The sequence below is a fragment of the Physeter macrocephalus genome, chromosome 7 (assembly GCF_002837175.3).
Source record: "Physeter macrocephalus isolate SW-GA chromosome 7, ASM283717v5, whole genome shotgun sequence".
In the NCBI taxonomy this organism is placed as follows: Eukaryota; Metazoa; Chordata; class Mammalia; order Artiodactyla; family Physeteridae; genus Physeter; species Physeter macrocephalus.
The window spans coordinates 20,894,462-20,913,117 of record NC_041220.1 but is presented as its reverse complement, the minus strand read 5'-3'; the positions used below and the strand labels follow the sequence as shown (position 1 = coordinate 20,913,117).

Genomic DNA, 18,656 nt, shown 5'->3' with positions numbered 1-18,656 from the left:
CATGCAGCTCAATATCAAAAAAACAAACAACCCAATCCAAAACTGGGCAGAAGACCTAAATAGACATTTCTCCAAAGAAGATATACAGATTGCCTACAGACACATGAAAGAATGCTCAACATCATTAATCATTAGAGAAATGCAAATCAAAACCACAATGAGATATCATCTCACACCAGTCAGAATGGCCATCATTAAAAAATCTACAAACAATAAATGCTGGAGAGGGTTCACTGTTGGTGGGAATGTAAACTGATACAGCCACTATGGAGAACAGTATGGATGTTTCTTAAAAAACTAAAAATAGAACTACCATAGACCCAGCAATCCCACTACTGGGCATATACCCTGAGAAAACCATAATTCAAAAAGAGTCATGTACCAAAATAAACATATGTTTTTACGGATGAAATGGTAGCACATAATCTGTCCTTCTTTCCATCAAGTCATTTAAGTATTATTGGTTAGGAATAGCACTTATTAGCCTTGTTTACTTCCTAGTAGACATAAATAGAGCTGACTACTTGAAAGTCAGTGGTAAGTAAAAACCCTTTTACGAATATCCCCACTGCCTGTAATTGCCAAATTAGTGATGAATAAGTGGACTTTAGAATTAAATATCATTAGCTTGCTTTCCTTGAGTTTTAAAAATATTAAAAACAAAATAATCTTTTAAATCGTCAAAATTTGACGAGTATCATGACAAGAATAAGAGATGACTCACTTTTTTCCTACTCAGAAGATTTTTCTTAACCGAGTTTTCCAGAAATTTAAGAAGAGTAGTTTTTTTAAAAAAATCCATTTGGTGAAATACCTTACATTTCTTCTCTTTACTGTGTCACTTTCAGCTTTTAAAACATTACTACCATTACACAGCCAAGGAACAGAGTGGTCTTGTAAATGAGCTCTGCTACAAAAGAAAATGAGGCTAACTGGAAACTCATCATGGTGCTGTTACTGGCTGAAAGATGGGTAATATCACTAAAGCCCTTTGGAGATATTTCCACTCTTAAAAAATGGAAATTGTGGAACATGAGGCCTAGTCTATTTGATTTCAGCCTTAACAGCTTTCAACATATGATAGCATACATTTGGATAAAAAGTGGAAGAAAATAGAATGACTTTTTGTATGTTTTATTTATGGCTACATTGACTACAGGTACTGCAATCATCTGTCTAAATCTGGCGAAGATGTTTCTTAGGTAGACAACCTCTGGAATAGTGGCCACATCTGCCGTTTCGCTTTGTGTTAGTGCATTCCGTGTGCCACAGCGTGCTGAGCCTTTTTTTCCCCCTTATATTATTTCATTTAATTTTTAAAAACTTATTTAAAAAACGTTTATTGTGAAGCCCCTTATAGATGAGCCATCTGAGGCCTCCTACACACTTTAAGTTTTTTGTCCTAGTTACACAAGTGGTGATTTATAGGGCAAGATAGTCAAAGCCTACAGAATTGCAGTAAAAAAGAATAGAGTGTGACTGTGTAAGGAGGAGATTGGGAAAAGCATATTAGAAGAGCCCATGCTTTCTTGAGATGGTATAGCTGATTCAGGGAGAATTAATGAGAAAATGATGAACTAAAAAGCCACAGCTTACTGATTAAGGTCAGTTAGGAGGAATACACATACAAAGCAAAATCTCACAAACAGCAGTTATGAAACTGAGCAGTTTAGCTTCATAGACTGTGTTCTCAACTATTACACGCTACTGCCTCTCACCCAGGAAGAAATAATATGTCCAGGAAAAAGCCAGAATTGAAAGTATACTGTGGCCACAGTTCCCAGACAATTAAAAAAACAAAACAAAACATAAAAACACCCCTCCAGAAATACCGGTTTGGAAGACCTAAGATGGGAATGCTAAGGCATAGATGTGTAACCCCTAGGTCTGATTACCATAGTGAGAGCCCATTTTTAGGGTCCTGGAGGGAGTTCATAGGATCTGAAACCTGGCATCAGTATTTCAAAAAGTGAAGGGAACAATCTCTCGTTTATTAATAAATATATATAAGTACATAAGATATCAAGTTTATTTATATTTGGCTGAAATTATATCATCTCCTAGTTCATCCAGTACTGTTTATTGTCTGGTGATGACAGTCGAGGGTTTAGTGAACTACGTAATGTAAGTAAATCCACATATCAAATAACTGATAGTTTCCAGGACTGATCAAACTTGGACATACGAACATAATGATGACCAAATTTAAATAACGCTATAAGTATTGTACATATTCACTTATTGTTATTATTTTCTACTGTCACTGCCATGACTGTGACTTAAAAGAATTCCATAATGTTATTATGAATCTTTAACAGTTAGGCATTTTGTTAAAATCTGGATTGGTGCTAAAATGGAAAAATAGTGATAATAGATGGAACAAATACATTCTTATTCAATAGATTAAGTTCTTCCTGTAAACAAAATAAGAAAAATCTCGATAGTGAGAAAACTCATCTTTAAGATAAGAAATAAATATGTGTTTCAGTCATTGATTTTTCTGCTGATTGGGATAAACAGTGGATTTACCGTGGTGCTGTGTATACTTGGTCCTTCTATAAAGCAGTTTAAAAATGCAGACTCTTCTAGTTTCTTTCCATGTAATTATAGTTATAAACTGAGATTTAGGGGATTCATGAAGTATTCATATTTAGTACTGGATTGTTGTGATTTTATTATCTATTGTAATCTACAGTATATCCCATTCTTGTTTTTTTCAATTGTCCTGTTACCTTTCTCATTAACGCTGGCTAACAGTTTAGCTTTGTAAAAGAGCATCATAAATATAAAGAAAATGTTTGAAATTACTGCTGTTAATCTACACTGGTGCTGTTATTGTTTTGTATTTAATTTCATTATTGACATTTCAAGGATTTTAAAAGAAAAAGTATAGGTTTTAGGAAATTTTAATTCGAGACTTTTCATTATCGTTTTATACTATCAAGCCCTGGTTAAGAATTCATATTTTGTGTTTTATAAAATACCTAATACATATATAACATTTGAAAAATAATATTCATTATGCGGAAAATATTAATTATTTTGCAGTATACCTCTTTGATGAATTAGACCCCTGTTATTTTTTTCTTGGTTAGTTTATTTTACAGTTGATGAAGATTTCTAGATGTATAGTGAATGCTGTAATGAAACTCACTTTTATCTCAGTAATTGCCTGATTTCAGAAGTTTACACATTCTGCTAATGAATCACACGTATTCGGGCTGGCTGGTTTGTACTTGAACTTGTCATCCACTAAAGTTACATAAGCCTGGATGGTCTACAGGGGGAAATAGATACGTACTTGTGGTACCCACTGTGTTTAACATCTAACAAAACCTCTAAATGCAAGATCGTTCTCTGAAAAATTGCAGATTTTGGAAAAGAAAAAGGTGTAGCCGATAGAGGATTCAAAAACCAAACCAGTAAATTAATAGGTTAATCTCCTCATGCTGAGAATTAGACATAATATTAGTTCCTTAACATTAGAACTTTTATTGTCTTGGAAAAATGTGTCTATTATGGAAAAAATATTGGGTTGAAGTAAATGAAGTTGAAAGGAGAGTGGAACTCTAATGGTGAAAATTGCTCAGCAATTCAGCAATGTCTTCTCTAAAAGAAAAATGACAACCTGTTAGTTTCACGTGAACTGGAAAAACATGTACAGGTAGTTATTCTACTTCATGCACATCTTCCACGATGATAAAAGCCAGTGTTTTGGAGGAACTAAAAGATCTTTATAGAAAAATAAACAGTGAGTCAAGAATTAAAAGCACTTGACTTCTAAATCATAATACTGATGGAATTTTGAAATGCCAGTCCATGAAAAATCTATTTTCACCTGCAATGTATTATTTGACTGATTTGTTGTTGTTGTTTTCTGTAAGCATTCTTTAAACTGGAATTCTATGACATTATAAAAAGTTTGCTTAGTGTCAGTAAGAAGTTGACCCAATGATTTTCTTTGGATTTCCTTTAATATAGGCAAGTAAACAAGGCCAAATGCATAAGTCTGAGCATTAGTTCAAAGCTATTCTAAGTAGTTTTATATGAGAGTATGTATTTTTATCTTACGTTTCTTTATATGTCTTCCACTCTGGATGGCAGCCGTAGCAGAGTTCTTTTCAAGCTATCGATTGTGTAGCAATTATACTGGGACTTCATCCTAATATGTTCAGTGCGTTCTACTGTTTACATTTTCTAATGTAGCGATTTAGTTGCCAATGTGGATTTAGAAAACAATGGAATTCTTTGAAAAAATAATTAAATTATAATATGAGTATACTTATTTGCAGAATCACTAAATTGATTTAGACATGCATACTTGATTACACATATAACATATGCAGGGTTGTTGTTTTGACAAAGCACCTTTTCAACAGAGAGTTAGCAGTACTTCTGTTAGTCTGGAGATGCAAGGCCTAGGCTTGGTTCCGGTTGTGGTTATCTTTCTAACTTGTCCTCCATCCTTGAGATTATTTTCTCAAGGGTCTGTTTGTCCTCAATATGCTGGCCATTGTCTTCTCTCCTGAGCGGTGTGCCAGTTCTAGGGACTCTTAGACTCGCCCTGTGACTGATTCGTTGTCTAATTTGTAGATCCCAAGAGCTTTCTCAGCTAACTACAAAGAGCCCCTTGTTCCTGCCCCAGCTGTTTATTGCGTTTCTCTTTAGCACTACTTTGCTGTAATCTACAGTGAGTAAAGTCTTGACCTTGTTTAATGATTCCCTAACTGCTGCACTGACCACTAATTGCCAAATAATTCCTCCTTTGTGGTAGGTGGCTTTACACACACACACACACACACACACACACACACACACACATTTAAATTTATGTTTATATTTATATATACTTTAACCTCCTAAGTCTGTGATGTCAAAGTTTAATAACTAGCTCTCTAGCAATGATATGAGAAATAAAAGCTATTTCCTTCCCTAAAAAACAAAGACAAAGGCTTTCTGTATGTTTTCTAGTTCCCCCTTTAAAATTCTGTACTCCTCTTCAGAAGACTTAGATCAAAAGTTACTGAGACCATTCTTGTGTGAGAATCATTTCCAGTAAACTTTTATTTACTGTGGGTTAAGAGTTACTGGGAGAGGGAAGCAATATTAAAAGGGAATTACTCAAAAGTAATTGTTTGCTTAGGTATTACTTAGTAGTTGGTTATTTAGGCATAATTTATGTATTTCCTGATAGTAGACGAGAGTGAGGAAATAAATGTGTAAGCATTGCAGGATGTTGATCCCTCTTTTGCATCATTTGGTTGTACTGAGGATGTTAGAACAGCCAGATTCAAAACCACTTAGTCACCTGACTTAGAGAAGGGACCAAGAAGAAGATAATGACAACCTTACCACCTTCTCAACAAATAGATTCAACTCCTCAGTGTACCTGGCAGTTCTTACTTGTCCAGTATAAAAACAAGTGGAGGACTGCATCAGGTTGCTAATGGATGAGGGTAGCAGGGGTCCAGAGAAAAACCTGTATGCTTTATTTCGTTATCTTTGATGTGTTAATTTCACTAAATGCCGTAACTATACATCTGTGATGGAAATATATACAATTCTGGTAATAATCTATTGAAGATATATATATTTTTTGAATGTTCAGCCAGATGGATATTTCATAGAGACTAGGAGTGCTTTTGCTACCTGTACTGTGTTCCTATGTTTTTGGTGCTTTTTCAGTATCATAGGTCGCTTAGAGCTAGCCCTTAGTTGAGTTCCTGCCTGCCAGCAGTGTTTCGTTGGAAATGAGAAGGAAATAATGGGAAGCTAGGGGAATATGGGAAGCAGGAGTATTTGGTGAAGAATGAGCTTGCCTTGAAGGTATAACAGAACTTGTCAGAGCCTGGTTGTTCTAGAAGTGCTGTTAAAGCCAATGACATTGAAGATGAAAGGACCTAGCCTCGTGGGGAATTAGAGTCTGTGAGCAGCCAAGCAGATGGTTTGCCTCATTAGCTGACATTTGTTGTACTTTACTTCTCTTTGGACACCAGTGTGTTAGGTACCCAAGAGAATGAAAGGTGCGGGCCACAGCATTGCACAGAAGGAAGGTTACCTGGCTATACTTTTCACTTACCATCACACGGAAGTACCCTTCCCTCTATGTGATGCCCTGGCCCTACCCTCCATCCTCTTGGGTACCTAAGTATGGTTACCTCAGTATGGAGATCACTTTCTTCCTGATGTTTGATATTAAAATAGTAAATGTTCCCAAATATTAGGACTTTGGGATAAATCCTTTATCTGAAAGCTGCAGTGCACAAGGCCTGAGCAATAGCCACATTCAAATGCACAAGTAAATTTGCTCTTTGTTATCACCTTTGTTAGATTCATTCCTCTATCCTAGACTCTATCAAACAATCACTTCAATATTATCCTTTCACATAATAGGAAATCCCGATCTCACACCAAGCTGGAATTAGCATCGAACGAAGTTGCCTTTCCAGTGTGTATCTCCCCCACATGTGAACCCTGTGAGGGGAACCGCACAAGCATGCAGAATGAGGGCTGAGCGTGCCGAGACAGAGGGTCAAAAGCCTAGGTCTGTTTAGTCTTATTCTCTAGATAAGAGTCATCGAAGGGCTTGTTATAAATCTGCATCTCTGGAGATTCTGCTTCAGGACCCAGGAATCTGTAGTTTCAAAATCTCCCCAACTGTTAACTGATGGAGAACCAGGTAAAGAAACCACCATAAACTCTGTGGAGTTCCCACATTCTCCCCCAGTCTTGCCACACACTAATTCGAAAGCTGTGACTTAAAGGCTTAAAACAGGCACCATCTCAGACCAGTCGAAGACCTTCAGCTTCCACCAAAGCAAACTCCAGCTATTGTCCAACTCTGTCAATCCCAAGGGCCCCTCAGAACCTTGACTTCTTAGTTAGTGGATTTCCAAATTCAGCACAGCACAGGCCCAGTGGAAGAATCCTAGGGTAGCACGTTTCTCCTGTACCTTTTGGGGTGGTAGGTGCTGTTCTCCACCTGGTCAGTGAACAGAACTGATGGCTTCATGCAGGTTATATAGTCCTCACGTAGGTTATATTCCAATGGGGAGAATCAGGGAAGAAACAGGCATGCAAATTAATCAGCTAGATCGTTCCTGAGAGTAATAAGTAGGATGAAGAAAGTAAAACAAGTTAACGGGAAGAAGAACGATTTTAGAGAGAGATAGCTCCTTCACAGAAAGACCTCCTTAACACTACTGACATGTAGCTGGGACCTATTGGATGAAAAGGAGTCAGCCTGTGAAAATGCAGGAAAGAAACATGGCTTATTTGAGACAGAGAAGACTGGCATCTAGTGATCAAAAAGGACAATAGGATGGTGACTAGATAGATAGATAGGCAGATGTTTTTTTTATAAGTAAAATAGCTTTAACTTAAACTGACCTGGGAAATCCTTAAATCTCTTAATAAAAATATCTCAATTTTTGGGGTGTATTTTATTTGAACTACTGTTTTCTTTCATTGGGCTTTGCATACTTTTTATGATTGTATGTGCAAGTTGCTTTCCTTTGCTGAACATTGTCATAAGAGGTCCTTACTGTAAAAGTATGATTTGAATTGCGCGGCTGGTCTAGAGTCAAGTCAGTGATGATGTGGCCATCATACAAGTAACTGAATTTCAGGGTATTTTGTTTTCCATGCCAACTTTACAGCAGCTGCTCTCTGCTGTTTTATATCGTCAAGCCAAGACCCAATAATTGTGCTGATCTTATAAATCATTGAGATTCTCTCTTACCACAAAGTTACCGTAGGCCAAAAAGAAGAGCTTACCTTTCAGTTTTTATAAAATTGCATTCAGGGCTTCCCTGGTGGCGCAGTGGTTGAGAGTCCGCCTGCCGATGCAGGGAATACGGGTTCGTGCCCCGGTCCGGGAGGATCCCACGTGCCGCTGAGCGGCTGGGCCCGTGAGCCATGGCCGCTGAGCCTGCGCGTCCGGAGCCTGTGCTACGCAACGGGAGGGGCCACAACAGTGAGAGGCCCGCGTACCGCAAAAAAAAAAAAAAAAAAAAAAAAAAAAATTGCATTCACAGTAATGTACTTCTGTAGTCCAACAAAAGTTATCCTTAGTGTTTGCATTGTCTAGAGCCCATTTATTTATAATATTGTGTAGTTCGGGTTGCCAGATCATGCTACAGTTGTGTGTCAGTTGCTAAAACCACTTAACTCCAGACCCGTGGTCCACAACCTGAATTAATGTCTTGATATTTATCACTGACATGGAGGTATAAAAAATAATGATCCTTGAATTTTCAGCCATGGCCAGGAATTGAAATGGAGGAATCAAAAAGGAAAGAGAGGATAGGAGGGGAAGGAATGGTGAAGAAGATGCTTCAGAATGCCTTTCACTCCTCCTTCCCCGACCCCAAGCACCAGAATCCCATTCTTTCTGGCACCTTGATATTTTAGATACAACTATTTTGAAATGCCACTTTGATATAACATTTACCAAGTTCATGTCAGGTCCCAGGAACTCTCCTAATCCCATTACATTATTAATACCTTTAATTCTCTCAATAGCCCAGTAGGGTAAGGTACCAATATCATCCCATTTTATAGATGAATACATTGAGGCTCAGAGAAGTTGAGTAACTTACCCAGAAGCACTCAGGTAGTAAATAGGATTGGAGCCTGAGTGTCTGGCTTCAAAGTCTAGGTCGTTAAATGCTGTACCACACTGCCTCTAATAGCCTTAATACTACACCCATTTTGACTAGGGGACCTTTTAATAATAGCCTAAAAATATGATTATTAAACTTGCTACTATAATACAAATTCCAGATAATGTTTGAATCCTCCATCCTACCCCATCACCTGGCTTCATGTTTTCCCTGAGCCTTACCCCATAATTGACCCTCTGATAGGATCCTATCCCTCTGATAGGATCCAGGATAGAGAGAGGGACAGTGGCAAGGAAGTGTCCTGGTCACAGGCGTTCACATTTGACAGGGCTGCATCAGTTCAGCTGAAACAAAGCTCCCTGCTTCATACTTTCTTTCCCTGAAGTTCCTTCCTTCAACTTCTGAACTTAATGGAGGGCATGTAAAGAAAGGCTTGGTTTCCAGCCAAACCTTTTTTGTTTGTAATTTCTGGTTTGAAACATAACATGACAGGTGTAAAAATGCCTGCCATTTGAGAGAAACCTGTGATAAGTAAGCCATACCAACTGTAATTTCAAGGGATAAATCAGTGGAAGATGAATTATCTTATTACTTATTAACTAATAAGTTTATCCTTGCCTTCTTAAAAATTTAGTAATACAAGATATGCTAATTCAGTCTTCTAAATGGATTTATTGTTATTATTAGTCCATTTAAGTTTTAAGAATTGTTTTATTATCTACTTATTTTTAGTTGTATTATTATTATTATTATTATTATTATTATTATTAACATCAGTTTTCACAGCTCTAAATGCAGCAAGTCTCCCCATAGTGGGTACTGGAATGGATTTATTGTTATTATTAGTCCATTTAAGTTTTAAGAATTGTTTTATTATCTACTTATTTTTAGTTGTATTATTATTATTATTATTATTATTATTAACATCAGTTTTCACAGCTCTAAATGCAGCAAGTCTCCCCATAGTGGGTACTGGCATCTGTACCTGGCAGTGTTTGAACCACGACACTTGTTCCTCTTTATTTCTTCCTTTGGTTAAAATACAGTATATGACATGTCTCTCACAAACCAAATTCCTCATTAAGCCGGGATAAGGACGCGTTTGCAAAAGACTCAACTGTAAGAATAAAAACGATTATTTATAAACAATTTTCTAGTATGATATTATTTCAGAAGTGGAAGAATATGTTTCTGGTATTTGCACTGTGTATCTCTTGTTCATGAGAGGGAAGAAGCTATGGGATTGGAATTTGCAGAAAGAATGCCTTAGCAGTTATAGCTCCTTGTAATTTACATCTGTTTTGATAGGTTCTAAGATTTTCGAGTGCAGGTATTCTAAAATAGAGTCCACCTGTACCTGTTTCAGGCTTACAGAACTCTGGGTCCTTACTAGCTGTTCCTTGTTGGTAAGAATGGGAATTTATATGACATTTTAATTCCCCCATTGTTTTATAGTTTTTTCATCAATGAACTCCTTTGACTCATTTTTCTTTCTATCAGCTTTCATCTGATAAAGGAATGAGGTTTAAAACATTTCAGCTTGCTTGTGATTACAGCATACAATGTGTTAAGATAGCATCCTTTGGCCTCTTGATTTCTTATTCACTGATAACATTCATTCTATGAACCTCTTAGCATTAAAGACACAGCCACATCACGTTCATCATTCAAGCATAAAATTGTCTTAAGGTAGTAAATATATACACATGTATAAACCATATAAATGTCAAAGATATTATAACATGATGGTTGACAGCAAAAGCTTTGAATTAGACAAATCTGAACTGAAACTCGATATCATTTTTTTTTTTTTAGTTCAGTTCAGTTGTATCATTCGTTTTTAACAGTGATCTCGCCTAGCCACTTAACCATAATGGAGATATTATTTATTTTTTTAGGGCTTTGAAAGTAGTAAATGAAATAGTAAGCACTGAATAAGGGGTTTTAAAAAGAGAGACTACATAGCTTTTTTAAGAATTTTGGTTTAAAAGAGAAGGTGAGAAAGTTAAGAAATGTCAATTCCCAGTCATTTTTTATACAGTTTTACAGGATTTTTTTCATTTCACAATTTAAAAAAAAATTTTGACGTCCAATACCAGGGTACATCTCACAAAAATGCTCTTGTATAATATAAATTTAAATTAAATTGGAGTTTTTTTTCTTTCTCAGTGGTACATAAAATAATGATGTGTTTTATAATTGATGGCATTTTAGAGTCAATGAAATACAGTTTTTATAACGGGTATCAACAATTCCTTTTCTTCAGGAGTCAATAACATGTAGCAAATACATATATAGACTTCAGTATATAGATTATGTCAAATTTCTGAACCTCTCTTTGACTAATCTGCAAAAGGAAATCCTATTCCATGACTATAAAATGTGTAGAAATCTCTTAGCACAGTGTCTGGTGCAGAATTGTTAAATGTACAACAATAATAGCCATTATTGTTATTATGATCTTTATTTTTCCAGTTAATCTGTGAATTGGTAGAACTGGATGCAAAAGCCAGGTCTGCCACCAATTAAGTTTGGAATTTCTGTCTCACTTTCCCGTTTTGCAAAAGAACGTTTTGGCTAAGATGACCTCTAAATTCCTTCTGGTTCTAAAATTTTGTAATTTTATTGTCTAATTCAGAGTCTTAACAAAATGTAACCATCAGATGAATCTTCTTTGTTTCTTTCAGTTTGTGGGGACATCCATGGACAGTTCTTTGACTTGATGAAGCTCTTTGAAGTGGGCGGATCTCCTGCCAACACTCGCTACCTCTTCTTAGGGGACTATGTAGACAGAGGGTACTTCAGTATCGAAGTAAGTCTGCATCATTTCTTCTTAGCTGCTCAGTAATGGATCAACAATATCTTAGCAAAATAAAGTGGTATATGTATTGCCTTAAGTAAATCCCTAGTCTTTAACAGTGAACTTTAATACACATAAATGTGTGGGATATTCCATATCCTATTTTCCGTTGATTCTCATATGCTTTTTATTGCATAGAAATGCCAAGGAAATGGCTCCTAGTAAGATTTTGCCTTTCGTACTTTTTATAGATTTGCAACTTTGCAAAACTTGCATGATATTTGACATTAGATAATTCTGTCTCCTGTTGAGACAATGAATCAAATTTGATTAAAAATTTAATTAAATTTGATTAAATTAAATGTGTTTGCCTGGTTATGTCTTATAATTATGAGACAATAAGTTATTTTTGTAAATTGATAGTCAAGTGCATGTGTGTGTGTCTGCATTTGTGTGTATGAGTCTGTGTGAGTACACTGACAGCTGCTATATTTTGTCTTTTTTGGCACCTGTCATCTAACTAGGGTAATTTGTCAAAATCATTAGTTAAAACAAAACAGATAACCTTTGAGTAGAGGTTCTTCCTCAGCCTCCCAACTGCATCTGCTTCAGGTAAGTAGAAGTTACATTCAAAATAAAGACAAGGCTCTTGTTTCATTCACATGTTTGCTCTTTCTGGTGCTTAACATGGTGTTTCATACATAGAAATGACTCATTAAATATTTATTAAAAGAAATAGTTTGAAATAAGAATAAGTTTTAAAGAATCAAAGCTCTTGCTATAGTAGCTGACGTTGTATGTGCTCTTGGAAATAATGCGTTAAAAAGGAAAACAGTTATTCTTAATTAAAGAGAGAAATCAAATTTACTGAAGTCTCACACCAATGTCATACATTCATAATAATCATTTATTAAAGAAATTCTAGGTTTTAAAATTTTCATCATAATATTTTATTTATTATAGGAATATTTAATGTTGAAAAACATGTCAGTCCTAAATGGCTTTTGTTTTTAAACTATTATACTAACTTTTTTGGGGGGGGTTATTCAATTCACCTCCCATCATTGACTATGCATATATGTATGTATATATAGCCCACCAATATATTAATCACATTTAAGGACTTCATTTAAAGATCACATATTTCTTAATCATTCATGGTGGTAAGGGAGGGAGGGGTGGTGTTGGTGTATAAGTCCAAAAAGAGGAGTACATTTAGGTATTTCTTCCATGTATATGCACTGTAATTAGGAGAATTTAAAGAAATATACATCCTTGCTCACTAGAAACCTAAATCTATGTAGGAAAATATAACTGTAAAAAGCTTTATAGAATAAGAAGCCTAGAACAGATGGTTCCAGGATTCAATTATTATTTGAACTGATTATTAAAATCTTGGGATAAAAAAGGTAGGTACAGAAAATAATTACCATTGGAATATAGATATTTGGGAGAATATCGAGGGCATATATGGCTGGGGTTAGAAACAAAAAACAAGTAAGATTTAACTAGGAGGGAAACTGAAGTGAGAAAAGTACAGAGGAAGAAATTAGGAAACCTCATAAACCTCATTCACGGGCTAACTTGACCAACATGGCAGAGAAGTGTGACGGTACAAATTTTGTAAGACCTTTGTATCACATTAGGGCTAGTATCTGCCAAGAGTAAAGGGGAAAAAAAAAAACATAATTGTGGTTTGAACAGGATAGAAGTTTATTTCTCTCTCTAGTAAAAGCTCATAGATGGGCAGACCATGGCTGGTGTGACCCCGCCTGGTGCCAGGGCCCAGGGTCTCTGCCTTATTGATCTGATGTGCGTGGCCTCGTTACAAAGTCAACCTCATGACCCAAGACTGCTACACCAGCTTCAGCCCTCATGTTCCCACATGACCTGCAGCTAGAAGGAAAAGAAGGAAGAAAAGGGTATGTCCTCTCATTTAAGGATGTTTCCCATAAGTGGCACTGTTACTTCCCATGGGCCAGAATTGGTTTACCTTGCCATATGTGATTTCCCTGTGTAGCCAGATTTGAGAAAGACTGCTATAAACAGAAAGCAGTAATGGGAGATAAAGAGTTTCTGCTACTTCCCTTAAATTAGAGTCATGTGGAAACTAAGTAAATATTTTTAAAAATTATTTTAGTAACTCTTAAATTTGTCTTATTCATTTAATATTTATATGCTCCTATGGAAGGTTCTGAGGATAAATGAAATCGGGGTACTACTTTTCTTGAAGCCCACCTTCTAAGCAAAGAATGGCAAAGACTCTCCTGTTGGGAGTGATTATATTTTCTTAATCTTACCAGTCTATTTACCTTTGACTTTTTTATGAGAAGAGTTCAGGCTTCTGAATCTCTGGCCTCAAACACTTTGAAACTTCCCAAACTCTCTCTAATTAGAGCTTTTTAGAACTGTTTCCTTAAAGAAGTTGCAAAGCGGTAATCACTGGTTCCTCAGTAGATTTTTATTTTAGTCTACAATTAATCTAGATTTTTGAACTATGAAAGTTGTGGTAGTTTATGTAATATGTACCTTCTGCAATTCAAGCAAAGAATCAAAGTCTGAAACCAAATGTTGGTGAAATATCGAGTGTATGTATCATAGGGCATTTAAAAGTTCTGAGATGCATATATCAGAATCCCCATCTTCAAAAACAGCTCTTTAATTCAACTCTAGAATTATTCTCTGGGAGTATAGCCCCGGGGACTTGCCACATACACACGGAAATGACAAAAGTGTGATGGCCTCAGAAGTAAAAATGATCCATTTTGATTAGACTGTGACCTTTGAGGGGTTTGAGGATGGCTCAGTGATATCAGCCTATTTAAAATAGAACTGATATTTATATAAAATATACTTACTGAAGATACTGTGAGGCTTCGTATTGTGGATTAAGGAAGCTGACATTGTTTGCAAGCTGGAAATGATATTGTTTGCCTAGTATAAATGATCTCATTTATTCCTCACAGCTCTGCAAGGAACATGTAAATGTCTTTCTTTTCAGCATGCAGAAACCAAGGCTCAGAGAGAGTCGCACACATAGTAAATGGCAGTGCCTGGATGCGAAGTCTGTGCTCTTTCCACTACATCCCATGCCTTGGCCATATACTCACTAAACGAACCACAAAAAATGCACACATCAGTGATGCAGGCACTGATACACACTCTTTGTGTATAATATGTATATATATTATATTACACATTATATAATATGTGATATAATATATATAATAACTCTTTGTATATAATATAATCTAAAGGGCAAAGCATTAAATATAAAATATTCTCTTTGAGTATCCTGTTGGTTTAAGATAAATCCTAAAATGAGAGCTCAGTTTTCCAGCGTGTACTCTCCTAACAGGCTTCCTGATTCATCTCAATAATTCAGAGTTCCACTGCAGGTCTTCTCCTTTGGCTATTCTCTGGGCAAAGAGGAGCAGTTAAGTTTAATTTTTACGAAATCAGCTTTGAAGAGTAGGTTCAGATTTCATATAGTCTCAGCTGGGTAGTATTTGCAGGCACTGGGTAGTGTGCTCTGAGCAGTACATGGAGTTCATTTTACACACTGCCTCCCCGCCTTTCCCCCCATCTTCTTTTGCCAAGATTAGAAATCGTTCCCCACAAAGTTAGCCCAAATGAAACAAACAACCTTTTGAGGAGAGATGAAAGAGATAATTTTGCCTGGGATAATGATTTGCCTCACACCAAATACCATCCTCTTTCTCATGATGGCACTATGCTACCTAATCTCTTTGATCAAGGCTATGTGTACGTATATATTGATAGTTTCGTGTCTGAGTGTGTTTCTCTGAGAATGCAGGGAAAAACTCAGAATTGCAAACAAAGGCACACACCACTGTTTCTTTCTTCTGTTCACTTCCTCGGGCTCCCTTTCTAGCCATTCTGCCCTGCAAGACATTGCCTTGAGCTTCCTCTTTTACATCCTTCTTTACTCCCCTATACAGGTTTTTAAGAATACACATCATTAAGAGGCATACATTACAAAGTAAAGAACTGCACTGCTATTATCAATGAGCCAATTAAACTAATGAAGAAAATTATATCCTTAGTGCTGCTTCATTGGGGAAGCTAAATAAGAGAAAACCATGTCTGTGAGAAAAAATTAATAAAAACATACAGGATGCTCGATCTTTCATATTGACTAAACCAAACCGATTTTAGATTGTAAATATCCGTTTACTTGTTTAGAGTATGACTGGAAAGATAGTTGAGGTCCAGTTGAAAGTGATTAGTGCAAACAATTTACATCTCACCCTGCAAAAAAGCCAATGGAACTTGCCTCTCTATTTCTACTTTAACCAGTTAATCCAGGGAAAATTTTATTCACATTAACCATCTGATACCCCATGGACAAAAATAACCATTTAACTAATTTTTCTTTCATTGTTCATTAAATGGGATAATTTTTTTACGCGAGACTTTTCTTTCGTAAAAGAATATCAGGTTATAATTTTGTTCAAGATCTTTAGCTCTCCAGAATGTTAGAACTTTAGATGGCAAAATAGTTACCAGCAGGACAGTGTTGTGCTTGGCAGTGCTCTCCCACCAGATGTTGAGGGTGAAGCTCGCAGGGCTCCACTCTCCAGTCCACCCTTGCCCTGTCATTTACCATGCCACTTCTTCCATATTGGCTGCATTTGTGGTTTTATTCAGTGTTTGGGAAGATATTTTATTCTTGCCACAGGGGAGAGGGAAATAAAATGTGGAAAGCGGATTCTTATTTTTAGGGTACTCTGAGCCAAGAATTTGGAAATTGAGTTTTCTTTTCTCTAGTCTTGTCTTGTCTTTACTTTTCTTCCCTCCTCCCTCCCTTCCTTTTTCTCTGTCATCTCTCTCTCTCTCTCTCTCTCTTTCTCTCTTTCTTTCTCTCTCTCCCCCAATCTCTCTCTACTTCCCCCTCCTTTCTGACTGCCTTCCTTCTCATTTACAGGAAAGAGGCTCATGTTTCCTAAACTCCTGCTACTTGCAGGGTGCTTTACATCCATTACATAATAAGGGACATGAAATGTGTACTGAATCATTTAAAAGGTAAATAGGTATGATAAGGATACCACAGAACCTTTGAGGTTTCAGTTATGAAAGAGCTATAGTAAACAAGACTAGAGGTGATAAAGCCATGTGCTAATGTCAAGACAGGATCTTTAATAGATGGCATAAAAAGAAAATATGGGCCCTAGAATGTCATTCCTCTAGTAGTATTTGAGTGGGGTTAAAAAATTGCATTTTAGATTTTTATTGGAGAGATTATAGCTTTGCTTTAAAATAAATTGTTACAGGCAAAACTAATCTAAAGAGTTCAGAATTGTGGTAACATTTTCCAAAGGACATTGATTGGGAGGGGGCACAAGGGAGCCATCTGGGTGCTGAAATGTAACTGAATCTGGGCAGTGGTTTCTTGGGAATATACATATGCAAAAATTCATTGACCAATACCTTTAAGATAGATACATTTCACTGGATATAAGTTATACCTTAGTGAAAACAAGAAACAAAGAAAACCTTTTTAAAAAGTAACTATACAGTAGCCAAAACACGTGTTCTCTCCCCCAATGTATGCATTAAATACAACACTTTCAACTAGTAAATATAATTTTTAAAAGACTTCACATACCCATCCCATTCCTATTCCAAATCAAACATCCAATGTTAACAACCTATTTGGAAAAATATTTTTATATAATTTATAATTTAATTTATATTTTAAATTTATAATTTTAAATTATTTATAATATAATATATAAACAAAACACACATATGATAAAATCTTATAAATTTCAAATTGAGAATAGTTCTCTCCTTGACATTAATAACAGTGTATAAATATCACCTCTGAAATGTGAGACAAGCTTGATAATACACACTCCTTTTACTAGAACATTGTAAGTGCACCTCTAAACCTGAGACATAGCAATCAGAGAGTCATTGAGCCACGTACACGTATCAACAGATCATAATCCTTCAATATAGGCCAGTTGGTCAACTTCTCAGAAATAGTACTATCATCTTTCACATGAACTTTAGGTAATAACTATAAGCAGAAAATGGTAATTATAAAATTAACTAATGTAACATATATATGTAAAATTTGATATCAGCTAATTATTTTTTGTTTATTCAGTCATAATTACAGTGAGGGGCACTATCTTGCTTGAACAACACAGTAATACATATTTTTTCTGATAATTAGTATTTTCTTCAAAACTTGGGCTATATATTCAAACATTTATTTCCACTCATTTAATAAATTATCACATGAGCTGACAGAGCTGATTTTTGTCCACAGGTAGCACCACAGATGAATTGCCAGTAGCTTTTCCCTGTGGAGATTATCCAGCATACTTACTATATATTGGAAAACTCATTATTAAAATGTAAATATTGTTTCAGTTTTGGTTTTAGATTGCAATAACCAGAATCACACTTTTGTCGCAATATTTTTCTGGTTCTCTAATGTCTTAGCTTCACTTTCAGAATAAAGTTCATGAGGATAAAAAAGCATACTTGTCTTCAGTGTGCTCTTCTCTTCCCTGTGGATTTTTAATGAATGCTATTTGAGGATAATGAAATTGATGTTAATACTTGAGTATCCCAGTTATATTAATTCACACTCCAGGAAGACTGTGTCAGTGTCGATTTATTCCAAGCCTGGTGAATTTATACTTGGCCCTCATTTTTATGCAAACTGTTAATACCCACGTAATTAATTTGAGAGTTTTAAGGTATATGAAATGTTTCTCCTAGCTATCAGCAGCATGTGTAGTGAGATTCCCTGGCCTTCAGTTTATTTACAATTATGTATAAAACAAAAAGCTCAAGGCTTTAAATACCAAAGGCACTGAAATAAGAGACAAGATAATGGGAGAGAAGAGTAGTGAAGGAGAGAGCATAATGGAAAATAGATACAGGGACTTCCCTGGTGACGCAGTGGTTAAGAATCCACCTGCCAATGCAGGGGATACGGGTTTGAGCCCCGGTCCGGAAAGATCCCACATGCCGCGGAGCAACTAAGCCCGTGTGTCACAACTACTGAGCCCGCGCGCCAAAACCCCGTGCTCCCCAACACGAAGAGCCACCACAATGAGAAGCCAGTGCACCACAACGAAGAGTAGCCGCCACTTGCCACAACTAGAGACAAGCCCACACACTGCAATGAACACCTAACGCAGCCAAAAATAAATAAATAAATAAATTTATGGAAGAACAAGGGAATTGAA

At 36.1% G+C, this 18,656-nt stretch overlaps 1 protein-coding gene across 2 annotated transcripts in view; it reads left to right on the top strand.

Annotated features, from left to right (window-relative positions):
• Positions 1-18,656, top strand: part of PPP3CA (protein phosphatase 3 catalytic subunit alpha) — a 306,748-nt gene that overhangs the window by 218,435 nt on the left and 69,657 nt on the right. For both annotated transcript variants that reach the window (XM_007106627.3, XM_007106628.4), the window contains exon 3: positions 11,312-11,436. In XM_007106627.3, coding sequence (XP_007106689.1) covers positions 11,312-11,436 — 125 coding nt within the window. The remainder of the gene's footprint in view (positions 1-11,311; positions 11,437-18,656) is intronic.